This window comes from Emiliania huxleyi (genome assembly GCF_000372725.1).
Source record: "Emiliania huxleyi CCMP1516 unplaced genomic scaffold EMIHUscaffold_103, whole genome shotgun sequence".
Taxonomy (NCBI): Eukaryota; Haptophyta; order Isochrysidales; family Noelaerhabdaceae; genus Emiliania; species Emiliania huxleyi.
Window position 1 is genome coordinate 30,822 of NW_005202237.1, and position 17,312 is coordinate 48,133.

The 17,312-nt window shown below is 67.6% G+C and overlaps 7 protein-coding genes across 7 annotated transcripts; all 7 read right to left on the minus strand.

The window, feature by feature from the left end:
• Positions 1 to 705: 705 nt before the first annotated feature.
• EMIHUDRAFT_222363 (hypothetical protein) lies at positions 706 to 1,725 on the minus strand (the record flags this gene model as incomplete). The annotated part of the gene is made up of 3 exons (XM_005793024.1): positions 706 to 719; positions 1,102 to 1,614; positions 1,692 to 1,725. The coding sequence occupies 3 exons, from the start codon at positions 1,723 to 1,725 to the stop codon at positions 706 to 708; spliced, it is 561 nt and encodes a 186-aa protein (XP_005793081.1).
• Positions 1,726 to 3,966: 2,241 nt separating this feature from the next.
• On the minus strand, positions 3,967 to 4,149 carry EMIHUDRAFT_46769 (hypothetical protein; the record flags this gene model as incomplete). Its single annotated transcript, XM_005793025.1, has 1 exon — positions 3,967 to 4,149. A coding segment is annotated over one exon (183 nt), but the record flags the coding sequence as incomplete, so codon positions are not given.
• Positions 4,150 to 4,247: 98 nt separating this feature from the next.
• Positions 4,248 to 5,467, minus strand: EMIHUDRAFT_222365 (hypothetical protein; the record flags this gene model as incomplete). Its single annotated transcript, XM_005793026.1, has 3 exons — positions 4,248 to 4,394; positions 4,505 to 4,831; positions 4,937 to 5,467. The coding sequence occupies 3 exons, from the start codon at positions 5,465 to 5,467 to the stop codon at positions 4,248 to 4,250; spliced, it is 1,005 nt and encodes a 334-aa protein (XP_005793083.1).
• Positions 5,468 to 5,626: 159 nt separating this feature from the next.
• Positions 5,627 to 6,789, minus strand: EMIHUDRAFT_222366 (hypothetical protein; the record flags this gene model as incomplete). The annotated part of the gene is made up of 2 exons (XM_005793027.1): positions 5,627 to 6,032; positions 6,128 to 6,789. 2 exons carry the CDS (start codon positions 6,787 to 6,789, stop codon positions 5,627 to 5,629), a joined length of 1,068 nt encoding a protein of 355 aa, XP_005793084.1.
• Positions 6,790 to 9,486: 2,697 nt separating this feature from the next.
• EMIHUDRAFT_108334 (hypothetical protein) lies at positions 9,487 to 11,394 on the minus strand (the record flags this gene model as incomplete). Its single annotated transcript, XM_005793028.1, has 4 exons — positions 9,487 to 9,662; positions 9,763 to 10,519; positions 10,590 to 10,736; positions 10,783 to 11,394. 4 exons carry the CDS (start codon positions 11,392 to 11,394, stop codon positions 9,487 to 9,489), a joined length of 1,692 nt encoding a protein of 563 aa, XP_005793085.1.
• A 393-nt stretch (positions 11,395 to 11,787) lies between these two features.
• EMIHUDRAFT_439529 (hypothetical protein) lies at positions 11,788 to 12,861 on the minus strand. Its single transcript, XM_005793029.1, is given in 3 exon segments — positions 11,788 to 12,025; positions 12,037 to 12,260; positions 12,438 to 12,861. The coding sequence occupies 3 exon segments, from the start codon at positions 12,853 to 12,855 to the stop codon at positions 11,936 to 11,938; spliced, it is 732 nt and encodes a 243-aa protein (XP_005793086.1). The 5' UTR covers positions 12,856 to 12,861; the 3' UTR covers positions 11,788 to 11,935.
• A 1,785-nt stretch (positions 12,862 to 14,646) lies between these two features.
• On the minus strand, positions 14,647 to 16,247 carry EMIHUDRAFT_360837 (hypothetical protein; the record flags this gene model as incomplete). Its single annotated transcript, XM_005793030.1, has 2 exons — positions 16,108 to 16,247; positions 14,647 to 15,039 (listed from the first exon to the last, which is right to left on the minus strand). Coding segments are annotated over exons 1-2 (263 nt in total), but the record flags the coding sequence as incomplete, so codon positions are not given.
• Between the last annotated feature and the right edge of the window lie 1,065 nt (positions 16,248 to 17,312).

Here is a 17,312-nt window from a genome sequence, read left to right on the forward strand (position 1 = left end):
CAAGCTGTGCAGTCTACGATGACCTCGTGAGCTCACGACTCCCCTAGCGACTCCCTTGGAGCTTGGTCATACATACGCCGAAAGAAAGGTGAGAGAAGCCGCGAGAGCAAGGCCTCGGCAGGCGCCGGTGCCATCGCAGAACGAGGCAGAGGAGAGCGATGAGGCAGAGGACGACGGGGCAGGAGAGAGAACGACGAGAGTGGGACGACCGCGAGGTGGCATGAAGGTTGCTAGTCTCCCCCCGCGCACTGCCTCACCCCGGGGGAAGTCCCTTTGCCAATTTTACATCTGCTCCCTGTCGTGGGCCTTATCCAAAGCAGCCTGATGCTCCTTTGCAGATTGCAGCCCGTTCGCGCCCGCTCAGACCTCGTGCACACGCTCCGCAGGGTACATCTGCTGGCCGAGAAATGTCCATGGGGTCCGCTGGTTTGCTGCCGGCGCAGCCCATATGGAGATGAGAACACTCTCAGCCTGAGTGCGCACAGCACACAGCAAATGGTCGGAACAGGCACGCGCGAGCAGAGGTTTCTGGGAGGGCAACGGGCCGATACGAGCTTGCGCGAAGCGGGCTGGTGGGTGCGGAAGGGGTACACCCAGCTAACCCTCGGAGACCCGTGTTATGGCCCTGCGACCGCGCACCCCCGTGGGCTTAATAAATTGCTCCGGGTAGCCCGATCCAATCGTCCGGCCCGCTGGGTGCGCTTCTTAGCTCCCCGGCCCTGAGCGTGCGGCTGCCGACTGGGTGCAACCAACGTCCAAGACTTGCGCAAGAAGAAACCGCCGGATGAAAAATAAAAAACGAACCGCGTAACGTGCCAAAATTCCCAAAAAGTACTATCTACTAAGTACGGCTTTACGGCTTTACCCCGTAGGCCTGCCGCCGGCCTCCCGGCCTGACAGAGTGCTCACGGCCGCCCCTAGCGAGCAGCGACTTTTGGACTCGACCACCCGGCTGCCGGCTCCCGCGTCCCGGGTCCGGGCGGTTTGACAAGTCACAAGAATAAATAGTGGGCCGCACGGCGCGAACCAAGTGATCCTGAGTAGTTAGCGCAACCCAGTACTGCGCGCAAACCAAACGCGACGACGAGAGGGATCACGCACCGCGTGCGAGCGCCCTCTCGGTCTGCGCCCGCAGCCTCCGCTCCCGCCTCCACGCGCGCAGCCGTGCGCCGCCACCCTGCACGCCCGCACGCGCCGGTCCGCTGCCGGTCGGGGCGACCTCCCGAAGAGCTCTCAGCAGGTCCTCGAGGCTCACCTCGAGCAGCCCGGAGCTCGCTGCTCGGCCTCCCTTTCGCACCTCCGCGCCTGGCGCCAGCCCGCTCAGCAGCCGCTCGTCTGCGTAGCGCTCCAGCGCGAACGACGTCGCGCTCCGCAGCAGGCCCGCGAGGTCGGCGCCGGAGAAGCCGCAGGTCGCATCCGCAAAGGCGCCCGAGGCCAGCGCAGCGGCGGCGGGCGGCGCGAGGCAGCCGCGCTCGCGCAGCCGCTCGGAGTGGATGGCGGCGATGCGCTGTCTCCCCGCCGCGTCGGGCTGTGGCACCAGCACGTGCACCTCGAGCCGGCCGGGCCGGAGCAGCGCTGGGTCCATCAGCTCCGGCCGGTTGGTCAGGCCGATGACTGCAGCGGGGAGAGGTGGGAGCAGAGGCACGGAGTGGCAACGAGGGGAGGGAGGGGATGGAGGGGAGGCGGAGCACCCAGAATGTTGTCGAGCTGCTCGACGCCGTCCATCTTGGCGAGCAGCTGGTTGACGACCGAGTCGCGGATGCCTGAATTAAATACCAATAACCAATCAACTAATCAATTAAGGCAGCTGGTTGACGACCGAGTCGCGGATGCCTGAATTAAATACCAATAACCAATCAACTAATCCATTAAGGCAGCTGGTTGACGACCGAGTCGCGGATGCCCGACGTGTCGCCCGAGAGGGAGCCGCGCTCCCTCGTGAAGGCGTCGATCTCGTCGAACACGATCACGTGCAGCGCCGAGTCGTCGCCCGCCTCGGCCTGCTCCACCTCCGCCTGCGGGGCGTGTCCAGGACACGTCATCGGCGTGCCGAAAGGGCGTCCTCGGCCTGCCCCGCCTCCGCCTCGGCAAAGAGCGAGCGGATGAACTGCTCCGAGTCGCCGACGTACTTGGACATCATCTCGGGGCCGTTGACGATCTTGGGCTCGCGCGCGCCCATCGCGCCAGCTATCTCGCGCGCGAGCAGCGTCTTGCCGCAGCCGGGCGGCCCGTAGAGCAGCATGCCGCGCACCGGCGAGACGCCCAGAGGCCGCATCAAGGCCGGCGGGTACAGGCGGGAGGCGAGCGCCCGCCGCACAATCTCGTCCACAGCCGCGTCCAGCCCGCCGACGCGCCGCCCAATGCGCGCGGTGAGCCCCGGCGCGGAGCCAGGCTGGCCGCTGGTGCGGTCCATCTCCCGCTCTCGCGCCAGCGCCTCCTCGCTCGGCTGGTCCAGCAGCAGCAAGTCGGCCACTCAAGGGCGGGGGCGGGGCAGCGGCGCAGGTGAGAGAGGGCAAGCGCTGAACGCAGCTGTGAGAGTGCAAGCTGCCGCACACCCTTCTCGACTCCGATGCAGACGCCGGAGACGACGTCGGTGTTCTCTTCGCACGACTCCCCAGGCGGCCGTCGCCAGCCGATGCTGCCCTCGCCGCCGCAGTGCCCCGGCGGGAAGCTCGAGGTCGGAGGCATCATCGCGAGCTGGAGGAAGGCGGACGCGACGCCGGGCACGCCCTCGAAGGAGTGGCAGCAGCCTCCCGCGAGGAAGCACGGCTTGGCGCCCGACTTGAGCACGCGCTTCATCAGCTCGATCGGGGTAGACGTCTTCCCCGTGATGTCGAAGCGCAGCCGGCGCACGGTAAACTGGCCGAGGAGGGGGACGCAGAAGAGGACAGACCCTCGCGGGAAGGCGGCAGGCGGCAGCGTGCAGCCGCCCGGCAAGGCAACCACCGACACCTCGTACTTGGCGCCGCGCGCCGCCACTGCGCGCAGCGGGCGCGGCGCGTCCAGCCACCACGCGAGCTTGCGGCCGCGCAGCCCAAGGAGCGCCTCCGCGCACGCGGCGCGCAGCTCCGCGCGAACCCAGTCCCCGTAAGCCTCCTGCCCGCCCGGGTCCGGGTCTGCGACCGCCCTCTCGGCGGCGTCGACGATCGCCGCGAGCAGCGCGTCGTCGAGCGGCGGGTACGCGGTCGCGAGGGCGGGGCGCGGCGCGAGAGCGACGTCTCCCTCCGCCTCGCCGCCCTCGCCGCCCGACTTTGTGTACACGGCCTGCACGAACCGCTCCCCCGGGGCAGTCAGCCCGGGGGCGGGTGGCTTGCCACGCTCGTCGTCGCACGACTCCTCATCGCACGCCAGATCGGCCGTCTGCGCCACGGCGGGGCGGCAGCGAGCGTGCCAAAGTGCCGCTGGCGTGACGCCGGACACGGCCCCTCGCAGCCTCGCCACACCGCCCCCTCGCAGCCTCGCCGCAGCCTCGGCCGCGCCTCCCGTTCCGCCGGCCACCGCCTTGTCCGTCAGTGCGCTGAGCCGACTCTCTCGCCACCACTCGCGCAGCCGCCGGAGCACCTCGCGCCTGCCGCCGCCGCGCCGCCGCGCCTCGCCCTGCGCGCCGGCCTCTGTCCGCCGCGAGAAGGTCTTGCGCGGCGACGCCTCCCGCAGCGCTCGCTCGATGTCTTCGTACCGCACCTCCAGCAGGCCCTCCTCGCCGTCGTCGCTGCTGGCGACGGCGGGCGGCTTTGCTGCGCCGGGGTCCCACCCGCGGAGCAGCGCCTCGTCCACGTAGCGCTCGAGGCTATACGACGTGACGCTGCGCATCAGCCCGGCGAGGTCCGCGCCGGAGAAGCCGCCGGTGACGCGCGCGAGGGGGCCGACATGTCCTGGACACGTCCCGCCCGTGAGGCACGCGGCGGCGCGCGGCGCGAGGCAGCCGCGCTGGAGGAGCTCGCGGCTCTGGATGCTCAGGATCTGCTGCCGCCCTTGCGCGTCGGGGCGGGGCACCTCGACCTGCACCTCGAGCCGGCCGGGCCGGAGCAGCGCGGCGTCGATGAGCTCCGCGCGGTTGGTCAGGCCGATGACGAGCACGTTGTCGAGCTGCTCGACGCCGTCCATCTTGGCGAGCAGCTGGTTGACGACCGAGTCGCGGATGCCTGAATTAAATACCAATAACCAATCAACTAATCCATTAAGGCAGCTGGTTGACGACCGAGTCGCGGATGCCTGAATTAAATACCAATAACCAATCAACTAATCCATTAAGGCAGCTGGTTGACGACCGAGTCGCGGATGCCCGACGTGTCGCCCGAGAGGGAGCCGCGCTCCCTCGTGAAGGCGTCGATCTCGTCGAACACGATCACGTGCAGCGCCGAGTCGTCGCCCGCCTCGGCCTGCTCCACCTCCGCCTGCGGGGCGTGTCCAGGACACGTCATCGGCGTGCCGAAAGGGCGTCCTCGGCCTGCCCCGCCTCCGCCTCGGCAAAGAGCGAGCGGATGAACTGCTCCGAGTCGCCGACGTACTTGGACATCATCTCGGGGCCGTTGACGATCTTGGGCTCGCGCGCTCCGAGCGCTGTGCAGATCTCGCGCGCGAGCAGCGTCTTGCCGCAGCCGGGCGGCCCGTAGAGCAGCATGCCGCGCACCGGCGAGACGCCCAGCTCCTTGGTCAGCGCGCGCGGGTACAGGCGAGAGGAGAGCGCGCGGCGGACGATCACCGCGAGAGGTGCGTCGAGGCCGCCCACCTTCTTGGCGAGGCGCGCGAGCAACTCCGGCGCGTCGTCTGGCATCGCCACGCCTGCTCCGCCGCTCGCCGGCTCCCAGCCGCCCGGCGGCGGCCGCTCGACCTGCACCAAGTCGGACGCGGCCACCTCGATGGGCAGGTCCGCCGCCGCCGCTGTCGCCGCTGCCTCGCCGTCTGAGAAGCGCAGGCTCGGAGGCAGCAGCACGACCTGCAGGAGGGCGGAGGCTGCCCCCGGGGCGCCCGTCCATTGCAGGTCTCCGCCGGCGAGGCTGGTCACCGTCTCGGCGAGCAGGGAGCGGCCGGAGCTTCCCGGCCGATGCACCGCTGGCTCTCCGAGCAGCGGCGTGGCCAGCACCAGCGAATCAGGCGGGTAAGCCGACGCCGGAAGGGCGGTGCCGGCAGGGAGAGCCACGACAGAGACGTCGAGCCGCGAGCCGCGGGCATAGGCGGCTCGCAGCGGCTGCGGCGCATCGAGCCACCACGCGAGCTTGCGGCCGCGCAAACCACTGAGCTGGCGCTCGAGAGCAGCCCTGCTCGAGCCGTCACACCAAGCCAGGTCGCCGTCGCAAGCGTCGGCGCCTTGCACTCTGAGGCAGGCGACGGCTGCCTCCACCACCGCATCGAGGAGAGCGCTGGGCGTCCCGATCGCTGGTGGAGGCGCCTGCGTGCCGCCCGGAGCCGTGGGAAGAGTCGGCGCGAGCGCAGTGCAGGCGGCGACGGCAAAGATGTGGTGCTGCATGCCGAGGAGCGCTGCGGGAGGTCCAGATGCGTCGGCGACGCGAAGGACAGTACGCTTGTGGGCGTTCCACGAAAAAAAGAATTTTCCGCGGCCCAATAAATGTCGCTGGCGAAAAGGTCGATTCGCTGGCGACCTTTTTGTGAGGTTTTCTGATACATTTCACTCCCCCCTCAGCGCCGCCTCGAGGGCGCCCACCGCCGCCGCCACCTCCTCCTCGGACGTGTCGAACGCCGTCACGAGCCGTACGCACTGCCGGCCCTCCTCCTCGCTGTCCCAGGGCGTGCCGCCGACCGTGCCGAGAGCCCGGACCAGCGCGTCGCCCCGCGGTGTGCAAGGCAGCGAGAGGAAGAGCTGGTTCGTCTGCACGGGGTGCTGCCAGCGGAAGCTGTCTCCGTCGTAGCCGGCGGCCGCCGCCTCGAGCCGGCGCGCCAGGTCCGCGGCGCTCGCGTTGGCCCGCTCCGCGCTGCTCCGCCACAGGGGCACGCCGCCTCCGCCGTCTGCGAGGTAGGCGCAGATCTGCGCCGCCAGGAAGCGGCTCTTGGAGAGCTCGTGCCCGGCCCGCTTCCTATCGGAGAGGCTCCGAGAAACTGTCACGGACGGCTCCGAGAGCCCTCTGGCCCGGCGCGGCGCTTCCTGCGGCGGCGCATCGCGAGCTCGGACGCCAGCTGCGCGTCGGCGGCGCCGCCGCCGAGCGAGGCGGCGGGCTCGAAGACGACGACCGCCTCCGCCGCCAGGGTGCCTCCCTTGGTGGTGCCGAAGGAGACCATGTCGACGCCCGCCCGCCAGGTGAGGTCGCTCGCGGAAGCGCCGAGGGCGACGAGCGCGTTGGGCAGCCGCGCGCCGTCCATGTGGACGAGCAGGCCGTAATCGTGCGCGAGCGCGCACAGCGCCTTGAGCTCGGCACCGGTGTAGAGCGTTCCCGCCTCGGTAGGCTGCGTCAGGCTGAGGAGCGACGGGCGGTGCGCGTAGGGCGCAGCCGCGAGCGGCGCGGCCGACTGCAGCGCCAGCGCGAGCTCGGAAGCGCAGACCTTGCCGTCCTCGCCACCCAGCGGCTGCAGCGGCGCGCCGCCGCTGTAGAAGGCGACTGCGCCGCACTGCCAGAGGCGGATGTGGCTCAGCCGGTGGCAGAAGACGGCATCGAGCGGCCCGGCGGCGCTGGCGATGGCGAGCGCGTCCGATGCGATGCCCGACACGGTCGGGAGGACGTAGGCGTCCGGAGCATCAAATAAGTCGCGGACGGCAGCGGCGGCCGCAGCGCTGTACTCATCCGCCCCATACGAGGCGCAAGAGCGAGGCACGTTGGCTTGCTGCAGTGCCGCCATCACCTCAGGCAAGACGCCGCGCGTGTTGTCGGAGGCGAAGCTGGAGCAGGTCGAGAGCTGGCGTGCCACATTTTTGACGAGAGGGCGTGCACACAGCCGACAGCGGGGCATCGCGGGCCTCGCGGCCAAGCGTGCCACTGGCAACAAAGAAATCGATGAGCTCACCAAAGCACCCTCGCGCCTGGCTGTGGGGCCGCCTCACTGTCTCGACTGGACGTTGGGCGGCAGCCCGTGCACGCGGATGGAGCGCAGGCCCCAGTCGTGCCGCGCGAGCGCCTCGTGCGGCCGCAGCGCGAGCCAGCGCAGGCTCGCCGAGCGCGTGCCGAGCTGCAAGTCGACCGTCTCGCCGAGCGGCACGGCGAGCGGCAGCGCGCGCGCCGCGCCGGCCGCCGTCATGACGTACGCCGTCACCGACGGGTTGATGCCGCGCGGGCAGCGCAGCTGCACGAGCTTCGCCGCCAGCGCCTCGCCCCAGCCCGCCGGCGCCGGCATCGGCGGGCCCGCCACACGCGGCGCCGCCGGCGCCGCCGGCGCGCGGCCTGGGGTCGGCGGCAGCGTGCGCACGGCGAGCGGGTGGACGCAGCGCGGCGCGGTGAGGTGGTCGAAGTACGAGAGGTGCAGCAGGTCGAAGCGCTCACCGGTGGCGCGCAGCAGCGCGCCGAGCCGCTCGCGGAAGCGCGAGGGCAGCAGCGCGTCGTCCTCCAGCACGAGCGCCGACGTGTTCGCCGCGGCGAGGAAGCGCCACGCGGCGAGGTGCGAAAGGGCGGAGCCCACGTTGTTGCGCGCGAGCGCGCTGCGCAGCAGGCCGGCGCGTGCCATCGCCTCTGGGTGGACATTGGTGCCGTACAGCGCCGGGAGGCGCGCCCAAGGCCTCATGCCCGCCGTCTCGAGCGTGCGATTCATCTTCGCCCGCCGCACCGTCGACCCATCCAGGTTGATGAGAATGGTGAGCGGCGGTCTGCGGCGCGGTGTCGCACGCAAGAGCGCTGCGTGGAGCGTGCGCCTGCCTCGGAGCAGAGCCTGTGCGCCACGCTGGTTGATCATGCCCGTGGCCTGCATGTCTGCCGGCCGGTCCAGCAGTGCGCCCATACAGTCAGCACAGGAGGAGTTGGCTCGCGATAGGCAGCACGCCGTGCAGTGCCGGCGCACTTCGGGTGCTGTCGCCTTGTCGAAGATTCTGCTGCACCACGGCCCGCCCGCTGCAGGTGCGAGTCGCCGATCGCGCATGGGGCGTGAGTGGATCGCCGGCGGATTTCTTTGTACCCGGGTACTGTGCCGTACCAAAGTCTGTGCAGCTGTGAACAGCAGCTCGTGACCACGGCGCCGCAGGCGCCTGTTGATAGATCCAGGTGATAGCCCTGGATGGGCAATGCATACGCCTCACTGGGCCTCAGATCCCCCGACCGCGTCCCGGTGCTCTGTGGTCGGATTTGTGTGAGAGAGATTTTTAGCAATACCAAACAACTCTAACACTCACACGTAATTTGGGGCCTGGAGCCCTGTTCACGCGCGCGCGAGACGTGCAGACAGGGTTGCCAGGTGAGAGCGAATGGCGCGGTTCACGCCTCGCACAACAGAGAGAGAGATGCGCTCTGCATGGTGGGACATAAAAGAGAGCGAGTACTTGGGCGAGTAGGCCGTGCGGTCAACGCTGCCGCGCGCGACTTTGCGCGCGAGGCGGCGCAGCTTGAGAACGGCGGTGGGCGAGAAGCCGCCGCCGAACGTCTCGTGGAGCAGCAGGTTGAAGTTGTTGCGCTTGACAAAGATCGCGTCGTGGTAGAAACCGCGATGCGCCTTGACGTAGCCGTGGCCGGTCTTGTGGTCGAAGGGTTGGCCGGGCTGCCCGCGCGCCTTGCAGCCCATGTTTAGGCGGCGGGCCTTTTCTTCGGTGTTGCCGAAGGCGTAGGAGTGGCCAACGGAGGCGGGCGTGCCGCCACTCGAGGCGTTGCCAACGCCCGGCGAGGAGGTCTACTTGAGGAGGGGCGTCCAGAGCTTGATTTCATTGTTTTGTCGGATTTGTGACGCCGCCGCACCGCGCCGCGGCCGGGGGCCGTCCGGAGGCCGAGGATGGCCGTGGCGGACCGGGACGAGCTCTGGGAGGTTCAGTGTCAGTGTATATATTGTAGAGACTAACCATGTGCACAATATCTCTCAGTCTAGCTAAGCCTGGGAAGGCGATGCCGGGGCCGTACAGCAGCTTGATGGTGCTTCGCCGGCGTGCGTCCCGGAGCGGTGCCGGATGGGCGGTCCGTGGGAGGAAATCGGGGATCAGCGCCGACGGCGCTCTGATTCGACTTTTAACTTCAAACAAAGACAGTGGCACGCGCCACAGCGCGGCGCATGCCACTGTCAGGGACGGACCCGTCACCGGGCGGCCAGTGCTTGCACTTTGAATGCCGTGGGGCTCCTGCCCGTGTCCGGGCGTGGAGATGCGAGGGTCGCCCCCCCTTGCCCCACCACTTTGTGTGTGTGGAGAAATCTACCTTACCCCTTACCTTACCTGGACCCGTCAGTTAGAGTCGTGTTCACGCCGGGATCGTGATCCCGACAAGCTGCACAGACTTTAGCCAAGTACAGTAACAGCAATCCAACAAGAAGAAAATATCGCATAGAAATCTCTATGCAATATGATCGACAGACGATCGACACACAACCACGGCGTGGAGTCCCGGCCCGGGCGCTCATCCGCTCAAGGCGTCAACCGCCCTCCTGCTCCAGCTCCACCGACGGGTCCCACGGCAGCGCGCTGCCGTCGTAGCCGAACTTTGCGCTCACGATCCCGCGCACGCGCAAGTCCATCGGCAGCGAGGCTCCGTGCTTGACAAACTGCGCCTCGAGCAGCCGGAGGAAGGCCTCGTGCCCGCCGTCCGCCCCTCCGCCCCGCAGCGTCCGCCCGCTGACCAGACAGCGGTTCTGCTGGCTGTGCACGTCGTCGCCGCAATAGAGCAGCTCCTCCTCCTCGCCTGTTCACACGCGCCCGCCGTGAATCCGCCCGCCGCCGGGGCGGGGCTGCTCGAGCAGCCCGCGCGCCGAAGAGCTCGCGCAGCCGGCGGCGGCGGAAGCCCTGGATCCACGACTCGAAGAACTCGGCCTGCTCGAGCAGGTCCGAGTAGGCGGTCGAGCCGCGGTGCTTCGGGTTGAAGACCGCGTTCCGCCACGAGGTTGCACGCGCGACGGCGGGGAGCACGCGCCGCAGGAAGGCGGCCGGCGCCTCCGCCTCCGCCTCCGCCTCCGCCGCCGGGAAACGGTACTTGCTAAAGAGGGAGCCGAAGCCGTCCTCCTCCACGCCCTGCGGCGCCGCGGCGCAATGGTGGAAGCGGCACGCGCCCCCGTCCTCGCAGCTGCCGTACCGGAGGAAGCGGCGGCAGAGCTGCTTGCCCGCGGCGCGCGCCTCGTCCTTCGCAGCGGCGAGCCGCGCCGCCTCCTTGGCTCGCGCGCTCTGCTTTCGGCCCAGCGCCTCCTCGCTCGCGCGCGCAGCCTCCCGGTCGACCAACCGCTCCCCGCCCGACCCCGCTGGCGCAGCCACCGGCGAATCGGCTGGCGCAGCCGCCGCCGGCCCCACCTCGGCCGGCCCGCACGGCTCGCACGGCTCGCACACCTCGCCGGCCTGCGCCGCCGCCGCCGCCGGCCCAAAGTAGAGGTCTGCGAAGAGGTGCGACCCGCCGCTGCCGGCGCCGGGCGCGCCGACCAGCTTGCAGCAGCAGCAGGTCGCAAAGACGCAGCCGCGCACCTAGCAGCAGCGGAGACGAGGCAGTGAAGAAGAGCTCGCGCCGGCCGGCGGGCAGCAGAGGCGCCGCCACCACGCCGAGGTGTCTCCGCACGAAGTCGATCCCGGCGTCGGTGCCGGGCCCGCAGAGGTGCTTGCCGAGCACGAGGACGTTGCTGTACCCCTCCGGCAGGCTGTAGTCTTGGATGAGCGCCTCCACCCGCCGGACCGCCCTCGCCGCCTACAGGGATGCTCCGGGGAAGCTTCCGCGAAGGGTCCGCCTCCACCCGCCGGGCCGCCCTCGCCGCCTTGAGGTGCGGCGGCAGCCAGAACTCGCCCCGCAGTTCGGGGCGCGGCGAGTCCATCTCGACGCAGATGACGGGCACGTTAAACACCAGGGCGATCAGGCAGCTCAGGTTTGCGTTGCCTCCGCCGATGTCGACGACGAGGTCGCAGCCGTCGTGCGCGCCGAGCCGGTAGAGTTGGTAGAGAAGGCTGAGCTCCTGGCTGGCGTACTTGTCGTTGTACTTTTGCGCGCGCCACAGGAACTTCTCGATCACCCGGCACGACCGCGCCTGCGCCGAGGCCGCGTCCTCCTCGGCGCCGTCCTCCTCGCCGTCGGGCCGCTGCAGGAGGGCGGTGCGCTGGAGCAGCTCGTCGCCGACGGCCTCAAAGAGCTCGCACGCGGAGGCGCGGGGAAGCTGCGGGTAGAGGGCGGCGTCCGGAACCGCGTTGGCCGCGTCGCTGTTCAGCCGCTCGCGGAGCCGCCGCGCCTCGTGCAGCATCGCGCTGTGCCCTCTGGCGGCATGCTCCGCCTTGGCCTGCTGCTTGTGCAGCATCTTTGCCTGCTTCTTGAGCTGGCTCTTGGAGCCAGCCGTCGGCTCCTGCCTCTCGGACATGGTGAGGCGGAGGTTGGAGCGTGGAGGGCGCGTAGGGCTCGCAAAATAAAGAAGTTCACGTGCCCCAAAAAGAATTATCAAAGGACAAAATAGCGTTTGTGATTGCCTGAATTCCCTTTAGATTTTTAGAAGCCAACAAGAAATGTGTCACACAGAGTGATTTGCGCCTCTTCAACACCTGTGAACGGGGTGGGGTGCGAACTGTTTTTTCCTTTCGAGAGATTTTTAGCAATACCAAACAACTCTTTTGTTTTTGTCCTTTCGTCGCCCGTCTCTCCTGGTATTTATTTTTATTGTCTCCCCCTTTGAGCTTTGTTTGGGTTTCTAGATGTTTGCGATTTGGGGTTTCTTTGATTCTTTGTTTTTTATTTATCTTTCCCAACAATTTCGCTCTTGTTTTGTTTCGGTCTTTCCCGTTACAAAATAAAGAAAAATCGAGACCGGCCGCCATAACAGGGGCGCTGCGCCGCCGGTAGAGATGTGGGCATGTGGCTGCAAGCCCCCAGTACGGCGGTGCAAGCGTGCATGACCTAACGTCGTTTCAGGCGAGCGAGACCGCGCCGCTGGCGCTGCTTGCCGCTCCGGATGGCGCCCCGTCGCGCGTCGCGCTCGCGCACGTCAGCTGCAGCCAACCCATCAGCTGTCCACCAGCACCTCGTCCGCCACGCCCCTCGAGGGCCACAGTTCAAGTCCCGCGGGCGGGCGCGTCAGCCCGAGTACGGCCAGCCCTTGGGCGGTTGGCGGCGACGGGGCCACGCGCACCTCCCACGCGGGTGCCCAGCCCTGGGCCTTGAGGAGGGGAAGGAGGAGAGGCCACGCTTGGCGGAGGGCATCGTGGCAGCGCTCGGCGGTCTCGAAACCTGTCGCTGCGGGGTCAGGCTTGCGGTTGATCAGGTGAAAGAGCCGCTCCACGTCCCATGGCATGCTTGCGCGGCAGACGGTGAGCAAGGGCAGGCAAGACTGGGAGCTATCTTCGGAGGAGCACAGGTCGAGGCACACACGCTCCAGGGACGGAGATGTCGCGGCTACTCGCGCTGCGAAACCGTTGTCGCCCGAATCCACCAGCCGGCCGAGCCTGGTGCGAAGCGCGGTGCGAAGATACGACTCCCCATCGTCAAAGATGCTTCGCCGCGCCTCGCCGGGTTCGTACCGGTTCCAAATCGGCCGAACGGACAGGTCCAGCAGGAGAGTGAGCTGCTTAAGCGCTGGAAGCCGCCAGCCAAACTCGGCCGGCATCACTGACGGGACCAGTCTGATGCTCATGTGCGTCAGGACCGGAAAAGTCTGCACCCCGCGTCGGTCTCCGCGGTGGTACTTTGGCCGTATGAGAATGCCGCCTTTGGTATGATCCGGCTTGTAGACGACCACCTGCAGCGTCGAGGCATTCTTGTCCACCCGTCGACTCAGCGTGTCTTCCTGCGCGTTGGCGACTCCGCCGCCCCAGACTCGCAACTCCTGCATATTGTCCTCCGGAGACAGCTCGTCCGGTCCTTGTGACGCTACACTGGACACGTCCAACCAAAATAAAGATAGCGCCCTAGCGTGGAATAGGACCGCCGCAAGCGGCGTGGCGTGGAGCGGTTGAGCGTCCCTCCGGGGGGCCCTCTGCGCCGGGGAGGCGTTGTTGGAGGCTAGGACGCAAGCGTCCGTCGCCCTTTTCAAACTCGGGGCCCACTCCGCTACGCTCCGACCCGAATTTGGAGGGCCTAAAAGTTTAAGGTGTTGCTGCGCAAAAGGGGTCGGACACAGGGCACAGCTCATGCTAACTAAGAGCTAGAAGGGGAGCTAGAGAGAACGACTACCCAGGGTCCCGTTATTGCGTACACCCCCACCACAAAAGCTCAAAACAAGAAAGCTCTCTCTCTCCTAGTCCTCACTCAGGGGGGTGCCACAACTACCCCGAGTCTCTCGACTAGCTGCCACGTTGCCGACCGAGAGCGGATCTCCTCCTGCTCCGCAAGGAGGGTGGCCAAGGCTAAAGTCTTGCCGGAGCCGCCGGGCGCGTTGACGACTTGGAGAAGGTCCCCTTGTACTTGTACTTGTAGAGATGCTCGAGGGGGTGCTTTGTGGGGCGGTGCGCAGCCAGGCCAGCAGTGAGGGGAGGCGCACCCTCACTCTCCTCGGTTGCAGAGCTCGTCGGAGGCTGCGGCACGACGGGAGGGTCGCGACAGCAGTCCTCGGGCGAGCCGACGCGCATGTCCAACCACGCAACCAGCGCTGGGACTCGTTGTGACGGCAGACGCCGGCTGCCTCTCCAACCGCTTCTGCAGCGTCCTTCTTTGCCCGGTGCATGGGCTCGATCCGATTCCGCAGCGTGTCGTCCCCAGCGGCGGCGCTGCGCGGGAGGCGGCCGCGGGCACGCTGGGCTCGATCAGCTTTCCCTCAGTTGCTTCGAGTTGCTCCGAAAGCACGGATTTGGCGGACGTTCTTGGCTTCAATTTTACGAATGTCTTGGCACCAGCGTCTGGCACCAGCTGAAGGCTTGCGTCCGTCCACGGCTCAGATCGCCGCGTCTGCGACGCGGGCGCCTTGCGGGCAGAGCCCTTAGCCACCCTTTATATCTTGCGCGGTCAAAAGTGAGTCAGAAGTCGTAGAACTTTACAACAAACTCCCTCTCACGACACTAGGCACGGGACTGGCGCGCAACTGGCACGTCCAAGAAATTGACTCAGATCGCAGACCAACCCTCGGCGACCCGTGTTTACTTTTACGGCCCCCTCCCCCTGCGAACGCGCATCCCCAGGGTCAGGGATCTCTAGCCCGCACGCCGCAGCCCAGCCCGTCCCCGAGCATCCCCGGCCCCGCTGGGTGCGCTTATTAGCTCTCCACCCGCCTCCCCGCACGCGCGTCGCCGCACCCTTAAGCCTTATTACCGGCTCGTACGTGGCTGGGTTCACAGCCTTGTTATCCAATGATATAAGGGTAGCCCCAGCGAAGCGCCGGACTTTTGGTGAAGCCGCCACCCAGGTCTCGAGCTTCAGCTGGCGAACCATCATGCCGCTCTCGGCACCGCAGCAGCGCGAGCGCCGCGCCGCGCAGCGCGCTGCCGAGGCTCAGGACGCGGCTCGCGGGCAGCGCAACCGCCCGGCGCCGAGCCGGTGCTAGGCCGCCTCCGCTGCGCCTGCTTCCTTGCGCGCCGCTGGACGTCGGCCGAGAAGACCGCTTCCCTCTGGGGACCCGACTCCGCGAAGATCGCGCGCGCGTCGTGAGTGGCGGCGCGCGCGCGATCTCCGTTCCCGGGCACGCCGGTCGCAGTGGCATGGGCTCCCAGGCTCAAAAGCGCTCCCGTCAACAGCGAGCGAGCGCCGCCGCTGCTCCTCCTCCCGCCGCCGCTGCTCCTTCTCCCGCCGCCGCTCACCGAGACCCGCCGCCGCCGCCGCCGCCGCCGCCGCCGCCGCCTCGCGCCTCGCCTCCGTCACCGCCGCCCTCCATCTCGCAGCGGCGCGTCCCTCTGATGGCGCGGGCGCCTCGCTCACCGGCGCCTCGCCGCCCCCCCCCCCCTTCTCGCGCCGCTCCGCTCGTGGCCGCCGCCTCCCCTGTCAATCCCGCCGCCTCCCCTGTCATCCCGCCGCCCGCACCACCGCCGCCACCGCCTCGCGCCTCGCCGCCGCCGCCACCGACCGCCCTCCCCTGCGCCGCTGAGCGCTTGGGCCAGGTACCAATTTTGTCGAATTTATTTCAAAATCTGCAGGCGCGGAGCGCCTGCGAAAATTTTGAAGAAATTTGCAGTCGGGCCTGATTTTCATCAAGATCTTTCAAATTTGCGGTGTGGAGTTGGGGGGTGGGTTAGGTTAGGGTTATTAGGGTTAGAGGGTTAGGGTTAGGGTTAGGGTTAGGGTTGGGTCAGGTCTGGTTGTGTCTGTATATGCCAGCGTTGCAGGGTTCTGCGCTGGGATCTGGCCCCACAGCGCCGACGACTAAGACTCAGCCCCACACGCTGACCTAGGGTTAGGGTTAGGGTTAGGGTTAGGGTTAGGGTTAGGGTTAGGGTTAGTCTTCTTGTGTTTGTATGCCAGCGTTGCAGAGTTCTGCGCTGGGATCTGGCCCCAGCGCCGACGAGTAAGACTCAGCACCGCACGCTGACCCCACCAAATGCCGCCTCAGGGCGCCAGGCCGCCAGCCACTTCTTACACGCGGCCGGCGCCCTCTCGCGGCAAAAGGGTCGAGCGAGCGGGCAGAGTCGCGATGTCTGCGCACCCGCGTGCCGATGGGCGGCACACGCAACCGAGAGAGGCCCTGTCGCGCCGCCAGTAGCGTTCTCCGCAGTCCCCACGCCACCAATTGCCGCCTCAGGGCGCCAGCCACTTCTTACACGCGGCCGGCGCCCTCTCGCGGCAAAAGGGTCGAGCGAGCGGGCAGAGTCGCGCGATGTCTGCGCACCCGCGTGCCGATGGGCGGCACACGCAACCGAGAGAGGCCCTGTCACGCCGCCAGTAGCGTTCCGCACTCCCCACGCCACCAATTGCCGCCTCAGGGCGCCAGCCACCTCTTACACGCGGCCGGCGCCCTCTCGCGGCAAAAGGGTCGAGCGAGCGGGCAGAGTCGCGATGTCCCTGCGCACCTGGGTGTTCGCCGCCTATATGCTCTATCCTGTGCCAAGACGGACACATTTTGACAATCAAAATCTACCTCAAAATTTGCGGCCGCCCCTCGAAATTTGCTGATCAAAATTTGCGGTGGCCCGGATCGAAACCTGTACTTTGGCCAACTGAGCGCGGTGCAGGGGGTGAGCCCCCGCTGCGCAGCCTCACCGCAGTGCACTGCGCTCTCCGCGCCCCTGACGATTAGTGAGGAGGTGGTGTTGCACAGCATGGAGCTCGGCGAGCGTTTAGCGAGCCCCGCAGCTAGTTGAGAAGAAAATACCTCCTATGGCGCTTCACAGCGATTGTAGGAAAATGTCGAAACCAAATCACGTCCGTCGCGGCCTTCCGACTCGCGCCTCCGCCTCACTGGCACTCTTGTAGCCCTGGCCGGTGCGCGTGCTCAGTTGAAGTTCCCGAGTGAAAATTCGAACGCGTTCTCTCACGGTGACCAACAAATGTCCACCTCAGAGGCACCTCCGGAGGCAGGCCGCCGCACGCCGGCGACACAGCTCCAGCTGTCGAACTGACCCGCAGCTCCTCTCAGAGCGGGAACTGTGACGAAAAGTGACTGAGGCGGTTGTCAGGAACCATCATACGGATCACATGGTGGCTCTCTCATGACGGGAGACCGCCCGACCACTCCTGGGTGGCACTGCCACCGGTGTCGCTCGACGCGTCCTGTCGACAGCGTGCCGACAGCGACACAGACCATGTGGGACGCGTCGAGTATCGGCCTCTACTGCTTACCCAGCCTTCGAGTGTATCCTGGCTGTGGTCCCACACCCACTGGTGTCCATCTCAGAGACCGCAGGAGGTCATGAGGGTCGATGGGAGTGCCAACCCCCCACAATGCCTAAAAACCCAGCCCAGTACACGTCGGCTTTACGCGGCTAAGCACCGGCCGCGGGCCGCCCCTGGATGTGAGGTTACCGACAGCACTCCAAGCTCCGCAAGTTATCAACACTACCGCACACGACCGCACACACGAGACGACACAGCTGCCGCTGCAGCACACATGGACGCAGGTTCGAATCACGGAGCCCAGCGCTCACCTCACGACTCGCTTCCCCGCGACGGGTCCTGCGCCTGGCAGTCTGGCCGCAGCCCTGCTCGAGCGCCCGCCAGCTCCGCCACGGCCTCCGCCCCGATGCAGTTGCCGCTCGCGCCGAGCTTGGCCAGGTGTGGAGCGCCTGGGGCACTCTCCGCTCTCGGGCGTGGGAAGGGACGCGGCGGGCTGCGCAGCTAGTGGGGCGACGGCGTGCGCGCGCGCCTCCCGCCGCCAGCGCTCGTGCGAGTGCGCGAGCGCCCCTCGACCCGATGCGATTGTTGTGTAGC

Coding starts and splice junctions, on each gene's coding strand:
- EMIHUDRAFT_439529 (XM_005793029.1), bottom strand. CDS start 12,855: ATGCAGGAGTTGCGAGTCTGGGGCGGCGGAGTCGCCAACGCGCAGGAA. Junction 12,261..12,437: donor GGTGGATTCGGGCGACAACG/GTTTCGCAGCGC, acceptor CTGACCCCGCAG/CGACAGGTTTCGAGACCGCC.